The sequence below is a fragment of the Rana temporaria genome, chromosome 8, assembly GCF_905171775.1.
Source record: "Rana temporaria chromosome 8, aRanTem1.1, whole genome shotgun sequence".
Classification (NCBI taxonomy): Eukaryota; Metazoa; Chordata; class Amphibia; order Anura; family Ranidae; genus Rana; species Rana temporaria.
The window spans coordinates 53,406,782-53,423,600 of NC_053496.1; the positions used below are offsets into that span (position 1 = coordinate 53,406,782).

The 16,819-nt window shown below is 44.1% G+C and overlaps 1 protein-coding gene across 4 annotated transcripts in view; it reads left to right on the top strand.

Annotated features, from left to right (window-relative positions):
* CPEB3 (cytoplasmic polyadenylation element binding protein 3) overlaps nt 1–16,819 on the top strand; it is a 171,338-nt gene that overhangs the window by 90,525 nt on the left and 63,994 nt on the right. For all 4 annotated transcript variants that reach the window (XM_040361804.1, XM_040361805.1, XM_040361803.1 and 1 more), the window contains one exon: nt 14,221–14,277. In XM_040361804.1, the coding sequence (XP_040217738.1) occupies nt 14,221–14,277 (57 nt within the window). The remainder of the gene's footprint in view (nt 1–14,220; nt 14,278–16,819) is intronic.

Below are 16,819 nucleotides of genomic sequence, written 5' to 3' on the forward strand. Positions count from 1 at the left end.
AGATCCTTCAAACTCGGGGCATACGATATAGATGGGGGTTCCCCTTTAAGCTCTCCTTCTATCACCTTGGCCGTCAGTATCGTGCCTCCTATTTGCCTGACTTACAGACACTATTTCAGGATCTACAATTTTATCTCCCTCCCTCCCCAACTGCAGTTTTCCTCGGCTCGCCCACAGCCGTCCCGGGCACCCCACGGATCCTCGCAGATGTCTCAGCAGTGGTACCAGGCTCTTCGATCACTGCAATCACGATTCCAGGATGTCCCCAAGGAATGACAGCATTGACTCTCGTTTGATGCCTGAGAAGCTAACCTGACCGGTGTCGGTTTTGTTGAATTGCCGATTGACTTTCATCTTGAATAATGGGTATGACTGCACGTTTCACCCTTGACATTTTTCTTTGAGGGACCAGTCGCAGTTCAAGGGCATTTCTGCTTCTTGATCTATAAGACATCTGGACTGCCCCCCCCTTTTTTTTGTGGCTTCGTAGCCTTATCCTGTCCCCCCCTCCCTTACTCCAGGACACCTTACCATATGGCTGCCCGGTGTTGCCCCAATTGTGTCATGGCGGCATTGGGCTTCTGTGATGGGGCCACGTTCACTTGGTCATTTGGCCCACCTTGGTTTACGTGCCTTGTTCCTCCTCTCCCCTCCTTCTCTTTTTTTTTGCATGTTTTTGATCTGTAGCTCGAGAGGGCTATCCTTATACTGTGCTGAACATTCCCATTAGAGTTGTGGGTGGCTCCTGCCCATCATGGGCCACAGTTAGTGGCCCTCATGGTCTCGGGCCGTAGTGTGTATATTTTGTTATTGCACTTCTGCACTCGGTCTTGTGCTCTGGACTCCCCTGACTTTGAATGGGGGCTCCGGGGGACGAGGTTGGCCACGACCTACAATTCACAGTTCGCAGTTTAAATTGATATGTTATACAATTTAGGTTAAGACTGTTTTGCTCTTTATTTAGGTGGTGTCTACCTAACATGTTTTTCCATTGTTTAACATGTTTTTCTGTTTACTCTGTGCCACTGTTGATTTAATCTCAGTTTTCTGTCTACTTTAACCCTGTGCTGAGTGGTTCCCGATGGACCACTGCTCCCCCATGTATCAGAACTTGGCCGATCAGAGGTTTTGGCCAACTTTTGACCCTCCAGTGGGCTTTCTGTCCCACTACCAATTGTAACCTTGAAGACAGGACTGTTTTTACTCCATGTTTTACTTGGTTATTTTGTTTTTCTTGATCTGATGCCTTTAACTTTCTTTCTACTTCCTGGTCTTTTTTTTATCCCTACTTTCCTCCACTAGGTTCGCGGGGTGTGTGTTTTGGGGAATGGTCTTCTGCTTATTGACAGATCTACTATGACGCTAAATTGTCTCTCCCTGAATGTACAGGGCATGAATTCCCCTCAAAAAAGGGTGAAGGTTTTCAAGTATCTTAGGAAGCAGCGGATTGACATCACCTGCTTACAGGAAACCCATTTTTCGGCCACTTCCTGCCCTAAATATTTTGACGCTAAGTTTCCTCAGGTGTTTTTGGCTAATGCCCCAACCAAGCAAAAGTGGGTGCTCATAGCTTTCCGCAAATCTGTCCCATTTAACTGCACTAGACAGATTATCTGCCGCTTTTGAACAATCCCCCCACCGCTGGCAACCGTAAACTCCTGGAGCAGGCCCGTTCGGAGTTGGATCTTTGTATTGCCGAGGGGGGTTAACGTGTCTTACGTTGGTCCCGCCAGAGATGTATTCTAGGGCAAACAAACCAACTCGAATGCTGGCTAACAGACTCCGGAATTTCGCTCCCAAATTTACCCCCATGACTTTGCGCAACCGACACAGTGTCCTTGCGGGTAATCCGATGCATATATTGGAGGAATTTCGATTCCGCCTCACTAAATCGCATGTTACTCTTATGGACCGGGACATACAAGTTTCAGAGGTCCTTCAAGGTATTCAGGATCTTAAGGTGGGAAAACGCCCGGGGGCCGGATGGCTTTACAGCACTTTTACTATTGAAAACTGGCCAGTGTGGTAGCTCCGCATTTAACAGCCATGTATAACTCTGTTTTAAAACTGGTCGCTCCTTTTACCTCGGACCTCTTAACGGTGAACATTGTGGTGATACCTAAACCGGATCGCGATCACTCCTCCTGGGCCAACTTTAGGCCTATCTCTCTAATTAATATTGATATGAAAATTTTTACCAAAATTCTGGCAAATCGCCTGAACACTTTTCTTCCTCGGTTGGTTTTATACCCCAGAGACATGCTGGTGATGTCATTCGGCGTATATTGCAACTCCAACACATAGCTCACACTCTTTTGCTGGAATCCATGCTCTTGTCTTTGGATGTAAACAAGGCCTTTGACACCCTGTCGTGGCCTTATCTTATGTCAATTCTTCTGCGTTATGGCTTCGGGTCTTCGTTTATGCACTGGATGTCAGTTTTATATGACTCCCCTCAGGAAAAAGTCAAGTATTATGGATTTTTAATCTTCTCTCTTTAATATCAGGAGGGGCACCCGTCAGGGATGCCCCTTATGGCCTCTTTTTGTTTCTGGCGCTGGAGCCCCTGGCGGAGGCGATTCGTTCACATCCAGACATGCGTGGCATTGAGAGGACTGTACCCATAACATTTCCCTATTTGCCGATTGATATCCTTTTCACTTTGACCTCTCCCAGAACTTCCTTACCAAATTTTCAATCCCTTTAGATACCTTTTTGCTTCCCTTTTCGGGACTCCGGGTTAATCCCTCCTAATCAAAAGCATTATTGATTAAGCTTTCTCCTAGTTTGAGGGATTTACAGTTGGCGTTCTCCTTTCAATGGGTCTCCTCGCTGCCCTATTTGGGAATAAACCTTACCCCTACGTACTCTGGACTATACCAGGCTAACTTTCCACCTTTGTTCAAATGACTAACGGACATGTTCCAGGCTAACTTTCCACCTTTGTTCAAATGACTAACGGACATGTTGTTGTTGTCTTGGTCTCATTTGCCTCTGTCTTGGTTTGGCAGAATAACGGCCATCTGTATGTCCTATCTCCCGAAACTACTATATTTTTTTGTGTCTTGCCTGTTCTGGTTCCCCCGCATATCCTCCGTATACATCAAAGTAGAATTATGCAATTTATATGCGGTTCGTCCCGCCCTCGAATTGGCAAACAGGTTTTGTTTGCCAGGCGAATTAATGGTGGTCTTTAGGTCCCTAATCTACGGGCCCATTATATAGCAGCTAATATAGCCCCACTTTCACGTCTTCATGAGACTTATCAGCTTCCGCTCTGGGCTATGCTTGACCTGGTTGACATCGATGCTATTCCTATCTCCTCATTGTCCTGGCTCCCCCCTGTGTACCGTCCGGCGGCATTGGGACCCTATTTTACCCACTCCTTGCGAATATGGGACTCTATAAAATATTCTGCTGGGTTGATCTCTCCTCCTCTTCCACTCTTAAAACTTTTACGCTTCCTGCTATTTCCTCCCAATTCTCATGGTGGACCACGAACGAGTTCACAGATGTTCACTCGTTGTTGAGGCCCACTGGGATTTTGACATTTGAAGCTTTACGCTTTTCTCACACTATTCCCTTGCGAGAGCACTATCACTATATACAACTTCGCCACTTTCTTCAGAGTCTGATTAAGTCTCAACCTACCCCTTATACTTTGAACCCCTTTGAGGGCCTCTGTAGAGCCAGACCCCATTCACTGAGCCTAATATCGCTGATATATTCGGCTGTGATATCCTCAGAGACCCCCACTGAGGCCTTACCACCCCCAATGGGAGGAGTTGGGGAAGCGGCTGGACCCTGAGGACTGGCGGGTGATGACACTAACTTTGTCCAAGTGCTCACGTAATGTGTTAAATTTGGAAAATGCCTATAAAGTATTGTACAGGTGGTACTACACACTGGTTAGGTTGGCTCGCTTTATCCCAAATTATTCTCCGCTCTGTTTTAGGGGGTGCTCCCAGGAGGGCTCCATAGCACATATTTGGTGGTCTTGCCTGTGGGCGTACAGACTGTGGATTAGGGTATACACTCTCCTTCGTAATCTATTTTAGATTAACATTAAAAGGGACCCTTATGTAGCACTCCTTGGTAAGCCCAGCATCTTTTTACTGCAGCTCGGTTGACAATTGCGAGAGCATGGAAGACCCCCACACTTAGCTTTGAGGCAGTCAAAAACCGCCTGAATGATGTCATGGTTAATGAGAAACTAACGGCTGTCCTTTCTGACATGCACAAAGTTTCTCAGGGTTTGGCAGCCTTAGATCACATACTACCACACTTCTAGGTTTGACACCACATTACTATCAATGTAGGACTCCTCTTGCGTGCACCCCGTGGACCTTCCACTCCCTTCTTCTTTTTCTCCCACTTCACCCTCCACTCTTCTCGCTCTGCTCCATTTTTCTCTTTTTCCATTCCTTTAAAGTCTCTTCCTTGGCTGTTAATTCTTTGTACTCATTCTAGAGGATGCTAACCTTCAGGGTTTTTTTGTTGTGTATTGCATACTCATTCTACAGGTTTACAGTCAGCCGGGCGATGGCCGGGTTCTAAACCACCTTGCTCTAAAGGCTTTTTTCATCTCGCTTTTCAATTGAGTATAGCATAAGATCCTGCTTCCTTTATGTTGGGCTTTCGGGTCCAGATTTACTTAGTACATTGTATGCTATAATACTGTTGTGAACCTGTACTGTCGGGTTTATATGACTAAAACTTTTGTAAAAGAAAAATAATGCCGGTCTCCAGGCTAGTGCATGAGATATGTAAATAACCTGTCACTCACAGCAAGGGGACAGACCGGACTAAGGTTTTTCTCTGTAAGTTTGTTTTATTTCACTGAACAATAAGAGGATTTCTCAGAGCTGGATTAACTCTGTGTGGCAAGACTGGGTACAGATGATAGGAAATCTTATACTCTACATTGTGACATCAAAAAATAAATAAAAAATTGGGGTTTACATCCACTTTAATGCCCCTTTAACACCCGCCTACTGTTCCTGAAATTTGACTGACCACACCCACTATTTAATGTGATTTGGAGGGTGTGTATGGGTGGAGGGGTTTTAGAGGGTTGTGGATGAGTTCCAGCACCTGTTTGAGAAAATAAGCTCTATTAAGAATTGATGCTGGTTTGAAGCCAAAGGGTAGTGGCATCAAATATTTAAAAAAAACATATTTATTTTTGTCTGTTGGCTCACTTTGCATTTTGTAAATTTGATATACTAAGCAACTCATCTCTATTTTTGAAAGCATTTTTTTTATAGCATTTCTGTACACCTGCCTAAAACGTATGCACGGTGGTGTGTTTGTTTGTGTGTGTGTGTGTGTGTGTGTGTGTATGTATATAATTTGTGTGAAACTGTCTCCCGGCTGCTCTCCTTCTCCGATCCAGGGCTACAGTGGGAGGGGCCGAGATCTCCCTCTGACATCAGCCGGGGAGCTGGGCGCTCAGCCCCTCCTGCTGTATCTTTGGATTGGAGGAGAAAAGCATCAGGGAGTCACATGACCGGCCTGAAGATGTCTGAAAAAAGTTATTTAGAGGCATCGGTTTAAAAAAAATAAACACTTGCACTGTATTATGGCTGGCTAAAATAGAGGTGCTGGCAGTGAGTCTTTTTTTTTTTTTTTTCTACCAATTTTTACTACTAATTGCGGGGGCTGGGCGAGATGGCTCACACAAACCTAGGAGCTGACAGGCAGGGAGGGGCTGCAGGTGTCTGAGGCACGTAAACTGACCATGGTAATCGGGACTCGGCAGCCATGATTATCGTAGTTGGCACACAGGTGGGTTTTTTACAGCTTGGAGATAGGCAGGTTAAACAGCACAAGCACTGTGCTGTTTAACCTGCTATAAGGGACAGGATTTCTTCCTTTTTATTTTTATTTTTTGTTACAACCACTTTAAGCTAAAACATGTTTAGGCTTTATAACTGCTTTAATTATAAGTGTTAATTGTTCACTGCTAATCCAACAAAAAACCTGTTAAGCCTGTCAGTAAAGTCAGCCTCATTTAGCTGAGTGTAATAATGCTCCACTTCTCCTGAATTCAGGGGAAAACTGCCATTCTCATGTAGGCTGTGCCAACTACAGTAAAACCTTGGATTGCGAGCATAATTGGTTCCGTAAACATGCTTGTAATCCAAAGCATAAAAAATAACTCCAATGATTCATTCCACAACCATTTATTTAGAGGTCTTTCAGTTCATAGTCCATATAAAAAAAATAAAATAAAAAAAAATTCTAGCAATGTGATTTGTGTAACCATAAAATGTCCATCCACAAATGCAAGACTCCACAAGGGGATTAGAATAAAAATGCAGCAGGAGCTACAGAGTATAAGAGAGGCGCCTCTATGTGTAGCAATATGGTTACATTTAATAAAGGTACAACATTTAGAAACTCGCATGGTTGATGATTAAAAGAGGCACATCTAAGTATGAAGGCATCCAGGGTAAAGCTGTCCACGTAGGCCATCCCCCACACTGCCGACTCTCTCCACTGTCGGTCTGCAATCGTGACCGGGAAGACTACCCTGCAGTAGAGCAATCTGAAAGTGAGGCTTGAACCACTCTTAAATGTGCCTCTTTTAATCATCAACCATCTGAGTTGCTAAATGTTGTACCTTCATTAAATGTAACCATATTGCTACACTTGGAGGCACCTCTCTTCTCTTGTATACTCAGTTGTGACATGACACTACTTGTATATCAGGACATCGCTTGTATATCAAGTCAAAATGTATTTATTTAAAAATGTTGCTTGTCTTGCAAAACGCTCTCAAACCAAGGTTTTATTGTATTGTTAAAGTATACAATGCTGGTCTTTAAAAATCAGTGCAACGCATGACCTTGATCTTGTGCATCATAGCAACATTCTTTACTGCCCTGTGTACAAATGCCCAGCAACTCCTAAATAATTAATACTAATTTGTTTAATTGCAGGTTCTAGTAGAAGTTTCTGTGACCCAGATAAGGTCACAGGAGCTGACCTACAAAGTGAAGCAGAAGTGCTGCATTTGCCCATAACTTAAAGTGGTTAAACCACAGGTTTAAATTTACATAATTTTCTAAGTTGATTCACGTTATGTCCCCCTGTGAGTGTGCTTTATATAAAAAAAAAATGCAGCTATATACCTGTTTACAGAGTGCTAATCTGCGCTCATGTGACCCACAGTCTCTCTCATCTCTCTGCATTAACGCTGCAACGGGCATGGGCCCAGGATCCCCCGACAACATCAGTAGAGGAGGAGAGATATAGGGCCACACCCACTGCAGCTGTCCGGCCGAGAGAACAACAAAAACCTGGGGAATGCCCAGGGAAAAACCAAGCCTACTTACTGACCAGCTTGCAGAACAACCAATTATAACCTGTCTACCAGTATGCGTTGGAGGAATTCCTTCCCCCCCCCCCCACCTTGCCCCTGGTCTACATGCTAGAAACGCAAATATATCCCGTAATAGGTTGCTCCCATGGCAGACAGAAATAATAGAGCAATGGGATACAGTCACACCTCAAACGATCTAGCTCATACAATGCAATGGTCCAGCCGTTGGAAAGGTGGAGTTTATTTATCTTCATATATTTCTTGAGGGATATGGTTTATAAATATTACTGTCCCACTTCCTCCTTTCAACACAAACCACACATATTACCCTGTATATCAGGGATAACACGAAATATTGAGTCCAGTGTAGTTGTAAGGTGAGCCTGGTTAATGCACACCTGACTGGGGTTCTCGGTCACCCTATCCCCCTAACAGACATAGGAGGGGCCTGGGGGAGCTGTACCAAGATAAGCTGGGTTCCACAAGCCCCCCACCCAAATTGACTCCTGACACAGTACTAACGCGCCAAAGCGCTAGCAAATAAACCAGCTCTGGTGAGCATTTTGTTTTATGTCAATTTTTAGAGCGTCTCAATTTTTTGGGGTTGTATTTAGTTTGTATTGATTTGGGTTCTGCTATATTTAGAGCTCTTCTTTAGCTTTGAATTTTTTTTGCTGGCTGTTGAATTGGCTGAAAGAAGCAATTTCTAAAAATAGCAGGCCAAAGGCAGGTGACAGATCTCACACACAAAAACAGCACCTGGCATCAAGACCTGTATGGAAACCAAAATCTCCAGATGTCACACTATCAATTCTATTTTTGTCATAGTAGTGACATTCCAGTATTTGAATACATTTCATGTGCTCAACTGAAATGACATATTTCAAGTACCACTGCTGCTAGTTATAAATTGTGGTATTCCGTTTCCACAATGGAATTATTTTTATTTTTATTTTTGCGTCTCAGTGGTGCTCATTTCCTGCAGTCTCTATGCAGTGAATTACGGCCAATGGCTGCATTGAATTTCTCATGGCCCTGTCCCAACTTTTGTGAGACATGTTGCAGCCATCTCCTTTCCCGACAAGGACTGTGCCTGTGTTATCGGAACTAAAAAGGTCACTTTTCTCTAAGGTAAGTATGGACTTTACCCAAAAAATTAGATGGAATTTTTTTTGTTTATACTCGCCTAGGTGGATGCAGTGTTGATCCGATGCTGCATCTGTCCCCTGCTGCCTCTGCGCTGAGAACCAAGCTTTCAAAGACCACCTGTCAACTTTTTCTGTGAGCAGAGAGTCGGGGGCTGTCTGTCAGCCCGCTGTCAGCTGAAAATGGATTATAGGACTGCAGAATGATCTGGACTTCTGTGATCTATAAGCTTTGGCTATATTTCTCATTTTAAAGTTTGTGTGGCAGGGTGACAACACAGGAGCATAACTGGGAAACAAGGCTTTCAGCCTGTCACCATAGCAGGGGGCATCAAGCATTCTTTAAAAATTGGAAAAATGCTGAAATTATACAAACATAAATTTTTAGTGATGGCTGTCTACGAGGAGATTTCCATTAACGCCTGGTTTCTGCTTATATTGAGCATGTGGCAAAGCAATAGACTTTCACATATTATCTGCAGGCTAAGAAAAATATATACTTCTCTCTCATATTTTTTTTTTTTTTTTTACTACAGAGCTCTGTTGGATTAAAGAGCTATAGGCCGCATTCAGGCAAGCTGCATTTGTTTTGGTGTCTGCATGCACCCTGAGCTGCTTTCAGAGGTGAATGCAGGCGCAGCAGCTGCATTGACATGCAGGAGCAGCTGTCAAATTATGTGTCCCTGCAGCTGCTGTGTCTGCATCCACTTCTGTAGGCTGCCTGCCCAGCTCAGGACAAATGAAGATGCCAAAACGAACATGGCTTTCATGCAGTATGGGTGCTAGCACCTGTGAGGCCTAACACGTGTTAACCTAAACAGGAGAGTAAGAATAAGGCCTCATGCACACTGGACGTTTTACAGCTGCTTTTTTTGGCCTCAGACTTTTTTTTTTTTTTTTTTTTTTTTACTGCAGCCAGTAAACTCCTTAGCATGTTACGGTCCATGCACACATAGGCTGTTACCAGCATTTTTTGGCCGGGGCGTTTTCTGTCTGATTTATCAGAGAATTGTTGAGCCATAAGCTTCTGTGGGAGTAAGTGTAGTTTTGCTAAAAAATACAACAGCTAAATAAAAGTAAAAAAACTGGAAAACTCATTCTATTTTATAACCTCCAGTGTGCATGAGGCCTAATGGCTTACTGATGCATTACCTGTAGCAAAAAAAGAAAGTGGTTACATTGCACCATTCCAGCAGGGCATTTCTTGCTCTTGCTGAAAGTGCTGTTATGCATTTCAGTGCTTCTCCCTGGGATCCTGTCAAACTAGCAGAATATACATCCTTTTTATTTGTATTTCAGGATAGTATGTAGAAAAGATAATTTGTAATATTTTGTAGCATGTTCATTGTTCCATTTCCTGTTTTGCACGAAACTATCCAAGGTGTAGGACAATGGGCTGCTTCTTGGCTGCTCTTTTTCCAGTAAATGACTTTAAAGTGAAAGCCCCCTTTCACATGTGCGGACCGTATGTCCGCATTTTCATCCATCAGTTTGGTCCCTATGTGATTGCGGGTGTCCGCTGACACCCATAATCGCCCGCCTCCGCAAAGCTCCGATTTTGCGGACGGAAGAAAATCCTTTTTTTTTTTTTTCTTTGTCTGCAGATCGGATTGGATGAACACGGACACACCGATCACGATCATCCGATCCCCCCCCCATAGGGGAGAGCGGAGAAAAGACAGGGCGGTCCCTGCACAGTGTGCGTGGACTGCCCTGTCAGCCGACGGCTCAGCGGGGATTTTACAGAGGATCCCCGCTGAGCTGACAGATACACGGAGGCTGATAATTACTGATTAGCCCTGTGTGAAAGGGCCCAAAATGGTTTAATGTTTTTTAAGTCCTATTTTTGTACAAAGCCCACCGGCCGAATCCAGACGCTAGGCTGTTTTACGTGGCCCTCACATCTATTCTGTCACATACAGCTCTAACCCTCAACTCCCAACTGTCACTTGTGAACACAGAAGCCTTCTGTGTTTTCAAGGACCGCTTTCCTCCCTGTGACTCAGGACAGGGGAGGTGCAGTATGGGTTGCGGCATCATGTGCTAAGCTGCACTGTGATTCCCATCTCTTATTGGGGGCACAGATGCCGACCAATGATCTCCCTGCGAGTGAAAGGCAGAGCCGAGCCTGATGAGATGTGAGGTTTTTTTTTTGTGGGGGGGGGGGTGAGAATGTGTGCAGAGGTGGGAAATGGGCAAGAGTGGTGCAGCGCCAAGGAGGGGTGGAAGTGAGAGGTCGACAGCCTGTGAAAGAGAGCTTAACCCTGCACACTGTGCATAGCACATACCTTAACCCTACATTAAGATGTGTGCTATGCACACTCCTTAGATCTGCACTCTATAGGTATTACACCCCTGAACTCTTCACTCTGTGCATAGGGTACCCCAGAAGCTGCACTCTGTATATAACACACCCCTGAACCCTGCACTCAGTACGTAGCCCGCAGCTGAGCTCTGCACTAGGTACGTAGTGCACCCCTGAATGGACGCCCCTGAGCTCTGCACATAATACACTAGATTTTGCCCCTTTAGGATCCTCCCACTGTTAATGAAATTTGGCCACACCCACTGTTCGATGTGTTTTGGCCAGGGGGGGGGGGGGGGGGGGTTGAGTTCCTGCACCTATTCTCTGAGACAAAAAAGCTTTGGGTACATTTCTGTAGTCTAACAGATACAACTGGCCCTTTGAGGGAAACCATAATGTTGATGCGGCCCGCAATGAAACTTAAATTTTGACACCCCAGGTTAGAGGTGGGTGTTTGTGTGTGTGTGTTCCTCCTCTGATCTTTCATCTGTGTCTGTGTTATGCAGTCTGTTCTGGCCATTCACTGTTTAGCAGTAAATCACTGAGCGGAGAACTTGAATGACGTTCTCTAACATGTGGCTGCAAATGGTAAATATGATAAATCCATATATAGTGACTCCATATGATGCCTATTCTCCCATGGTACTTCAGAAGTTCACCCTCCAGTGTTGGATGATGTCTGTCATCACACAGGTGGCTAACTTCACTACTCCCACCCCCCCACCCCGGCCCAAAAACTACCACATGGTAAAGATCACATGATAACCTATACCTGGAAGCATCATTGCATTGACAATAGAAACATAAATGGAAGGCGCGCACACCTAGTGCATTGCCAGAGATAATTTTAATAAGAAACTTTTGATTGTGCACAGAAAATATGGTATCCCCCCTAGTTCTGGGGTACCATATATACCTTTCACACCATCATTTTATCTGACATGTGTTACCCCTCACCTTGGAAGACCTATTAGCGCTGGAAGCGCTTTGTACCTCATTGCATTGAAGCAACAGAGCAAAGGCCTGACCAGAACTGGGAGGCGTCAATGGAGCCCAGGTCCATTAAACCAATGGGCACCACTAATGGTCAAAGTGACAGTATTTCTTTGAGAACTATAGGCAAAAAACTTTATGTGCCCATTAAAAACCTTAATTGTATCGTGAGTGATTTGAGCAATTCCTCATTTTAAAACCAAAGTCTACTTTTACTTTAATAACTGGATTGTAACCAGGATGGGCAATTTGGCAGTCTTTTGAAGCACAAAGTCAACAATACCCACCAACATGCAAATTGACACTTTTCTTTGGAATCGCGAGGGAAACCTCTCTTAACCGCTTTTGTGGTTGAGGGTCACTAACCACAGTTGACTGCTGCAATGTTTTGTGCTGCACAGGATTATGTGTGGTTTTTCTCTGTTAAATTCTTGCCAATTCTTGTTCAACCGCAAGGCCTTTAGCAGTTTCCTTAGATGTGTTTTCTATGATTTTTATTTTTCATTAACAGCGGTTGCCATGTGTCGTAGGAAAGCTATATTCAGTATAAACTTTTTACCACGTGTAACTCTTGGGGAAAAAAAAAATTCTGCAGACAGCAATGAAATTATCCATCCTAGCTGCACTAAAAATGTTTTTTTTTTTTTTTGTCTGTTTCTTCTTTGGACAGTAGAGGTATAAACCAGTAAGACTTTACCCCCTTCTCTGCTCTATTAAAACAAACAATGTCTGTAGAGTTCCACAAATCAAACTGTTGGTGAAAGGCAAGGGCAGGTGGGTACATATAAACGCATACCAATGAATTGTAGGTCCCTGGTGGAGGTCCTGACCCAGTATTACACAGGATTTATATAGCGCCAACCAGGGCTCGACAAATCCCGGTCGCCATGGCGACTAGAAATAGCGTCCTGGCGACTTGGCTTGGAAGGTGGGCAAAAAAATAAAAAAATTTGTTCCATATGACTGGCGCTCCTCGGGCTAGGCAGCGGCCTCGCCTAAATCATCCTGCCCGCAGCTCGCCGCGATCCTGGGAAAAGGCAGCGAGCGGCCTTTCCCCAGGATCGCTGCGGGCAGGATGGTTTAGGTGAGGCCGCGGCTTCGGCCTAGTCCACGGAGCGCCTTTTCCCCAGGATCGCGGCGGACTATGCCCCCGCCGCTCGATCGCGAGGGGCCCATGATGTCTGGTAATTGAGGCCACGGCCTTGTGAAGTCCCCAGCTCTTCCTTGTGTGAGCTGGCGCCATCTGGTGGTGGCCGTTGGTATTACAAGTTAAGCATTACAAGTTAAACAGCAATTCTAATGTAATTTTTCACTATTTTCACTGCCATCTTCTTCCCTCTAATTAGAACCCCCAAACATTATATATATTTTTTATCCTAACACCCTAGAGAATAAAATGGCGATCGTTGCAATACTTTCTGTCACGCCGTATTTGCGCAGCGGTCTTACAAGCGCACTTTTTTGGGAAAAAATTACACTTTTTTTATTTAAAAAAATAAGACAACGGTAAAGTTATCCCCATTTTTTTTTAATATTATGAAAGATAATGTTACGCCGAGTAAATTCATACCCAACATGTCACGCTTCAAAATTGTGTCCGCTCGTGGAATGCCGACAAACTTTTACCCTTTAAAATCTTCATAGGAGACGTTTAAAAAAATCTACAGGTTGCATGTTTTGCGTTACAGAGGAGGTCTAGGGCTAGAATTATTGCTCTCGCTCTACCAATCGCGGCGATACCTCACGTGTGGTTTGAACACCGTTTACATATGCGGGCGCTGCTCACGTATGTGTTCGCTTCGGCGCGCAAGCTCGTCGGGACGGGGTGCGTTTTCTGGCTCCTAACTTTTTTAGCTGGCTCCTAGATTCCAAGAAAATTTGTCAAACCCTGGCGCCAACAGTTAGCGCAATATTGGGGGGAGGGGCAGTACAATTACAATACAGTTTAATACAGGTGAGGTGGTACAAAAGTTATTCGCTGCAGGGGATGGTCTGATGGAGATGATTTGAGTAGAGTTTTTAGGTGGAGGTGGGGTAGGCTTCTCTTGGTAAATGAGTTTTCAAGTATTGCCTAAAGCCAGACCGGGTAGGAGCTGACAGGACATGCTATGTTAGGGAGTTCTAGAGGATGGGAGACGTCAATGGGGTTCTAAATGTTCGCGCGAATGGTCGGTCCGTTCGAAGGTTCTGGTGCGAACCAAAAGGGGGGGGTGTAGGCTCATCCCTAGTATTGAGTACTCCAATGATTTCCAGTTTCAACAGGGATCTGCCAGGTATGGAATATGCATACTTTGGCCCAACTGCACCAAAGTAACTATGCAAAAATATTCATATCTGGAATCCAGCTTTAAAGATGGCTTTGATGTGATCTGATCTGTAACATATGTGCAGTGTTTTTTATGTATGCGGATTTGTTTTAAAGCATTTCCTTTTTTTATTTTTTTCTACAGCTCGAATGGGGTTAAATTTCCATCATCCAGCAACGGATAACATAATGGCACTCAATAGTAAGTATTTATCTTGTATTGCACTACTATCCTAGTGTGGATTGTCTGTGATAACATTGGTGTATGTATCTTTGCTTTCTTCAAGGTGTGCTTCAAAATTTTTACTGTGTGCACAATCTATCTTTGTGTTAATCATAACCTGTCGTATTTTGTTCATATTTTATCTTTCAACCTACAGTGTTAGAACTGCTGATCTCTAACCTAAACCGTAGACCACACTGCTGAAGGCATGCAAGCCTTGATGTCTCGTGGGTTCATTTATTAAAACTGATAGAAAAAATAAGCTCTTGAATAAGTTTAGCAAAGCCCTGCTGATGTCTGCTAGTGTGTTCTCTCCACCAATCACGTGCAAGCATTGCTGCCATTGATTTAGGAAGGTTTGAAGAGCAGATACTTGTTTGTTCTCACTGGGCCAAATCCTCAAAGATCCTGCCTAACTTATCTTTTCCCATTTAAGTTACACTGCCTTAAAATTTCTACCTAAGTGCCCGATCCACAAAGCACTTACCTAGAAATTTCAGGCCGTGTAACTTAAATTCTCCCGGCGCAGGGGGCGATGACAATTTAAATGAGGCGCGCTCCCACGCCGGCCGTACTGTGCATGCTCGTGGCGTCATTTTCCCGACGGGCAGCGCGCGAAATTACGTTACGTCGGGCTTTGTGGATTGCGACGGGACAATAAAGTTGCGTCGGGTAAAAAAAAAGTTACGCGCCGAAAAATAGAATTCAAAATTTAAAAAAAATTGCGGCGATCGAAAAAAAGGTCTGTTTTTACAAGGTGTAACTAGTTTACACTTTGTAAAAGCAGAACTAATTTTACGTATGCAAACGTAAACTTACGCAGAAAACACAAAGCTGAAAAGCTTTGTGGATCTCCGTAAGTCCTCATTTGCTTACGCGAAGCGGCATTTCGACTCAAAATGCCCCCAGCGGCGGATGCGGTACTGCATCCTAAGATCCGACAGTGTAAGTCTCTTACAGATGTCGGATCTTCTGCCTATCTTTGGAAAACTGCTTCTGAGGATCAGTTCCAAAGATAGGCACAGGGATACGCAGGCTGAACAGCAGTTCCGCCTGCGTATCCCTTTTGAGGATTTGGCCCACTGTGTCTGCAGTTTCAGTGCAAGCTGAATGTAAACAAAGCAATGTTTACACTGGGCTAGGCCTGTGACATAAAGGCTTTATAGGCTTTGTTGCTTGGTGTCCTTGGCCTATTTGTAGTATGTATGTGTCTTTTAAAAACTATGCCTTTCATTTTTGGATAGAGTAGGGAAGGGTTAGTACCCTGATAAGGAGTTAATGCTTTTAGGGGTTCTACAGTATTACAGAGATTTCCCCTGTATCGGTGCCAACAGTTGAGCAAGACAAGAAGTTACGGCAACCCATGACCAATAATAAAAAAAAAAATGTCACTAATAAAAGCAAAACTTTAACTAAAATTAAGCAGAGGAAGGCTTTTGCTCCCGGCAGCTTGTTTTTTGAAGTCTGTATGTTGCAGATTTTCTTTCGCTTCCTTTCTGGTAAAATTATCACAGGGCCAGTAGGTGAGGGGCTTCAACGGTGCCCTGGATAGCCGTAAAAACCTGATGGGTTTCTAAAGCCTAGTACACATGATCACAAAATCGGATGAAAAATACAGCTCTCAAATCGATCGTACAATAGTACACAGCTTTTAAAAGCTGACAGTTTGGAAGGAATAAAAGGGGAGGGACAAGTTCTGACTGTCAGTGTAAGAGTCCATTTTGGCTAACCTAAAGTCCTGGAGTTTCCATAGTTAATTGTGCTTGTCCAAAGCATTATTTATTCTGGGAGAGTGGTAATTTGCTTCCCTTTGAGCTATCGGACAACAACTTGCTGCTAATATGAGTGATCGGATTTCTAGTGAGCTTAGTTAAAGCGGTAGTATAGATTCCAAATAAAAGACGAAAAAAAAATCTTCTTTCAAGATAATATCATGTGCTAGTATGCATTGCATACCTTAGCCTTGCCTTTTAAAACAAAACCCTCCAGCTGCGCACTGTCACCACTGCAGAGCCTTCCGTTTCACCCGGTTTTCCTTCCGGGGTTCACTGGCTGCGGCTGCTTGAATGGTCGTGCTGCGATGACACTCCCATGCATGCACGAGTCACGGTTTACGCCACAGAGCTCTGAAGGAACGGCATGGGTATGCTGTTCTTTCAGACACGTGCCGGTGACGTTACCTGCAGCTGGATTATCTGCTAAATGGTGCATGTTTAGGCAATATTCATTTTACCTACAGGTAAGCCTTATCGTAAGCCTACCTGTTGGTAAAAATAGGCGGAAAGAGTTTACTGACACTTTATAACTAATTGCGCAAATGGCTTCCTTTGGTGTAAGCTACATGGCCACATGTAATGACAATTGGTCACATGCAATTGTGGTATAGTGTGATACTGTGCATTTCATTGCTGCTGTGTAGCTTACAGCATGGAGAGCCATTGGTTAATTTGCTTTTTTTCAGTGTGAGTAGCTCAACTTACTTAGTTACATAGTTAGTCTATGTAACGGTGTGAGTTGCTCA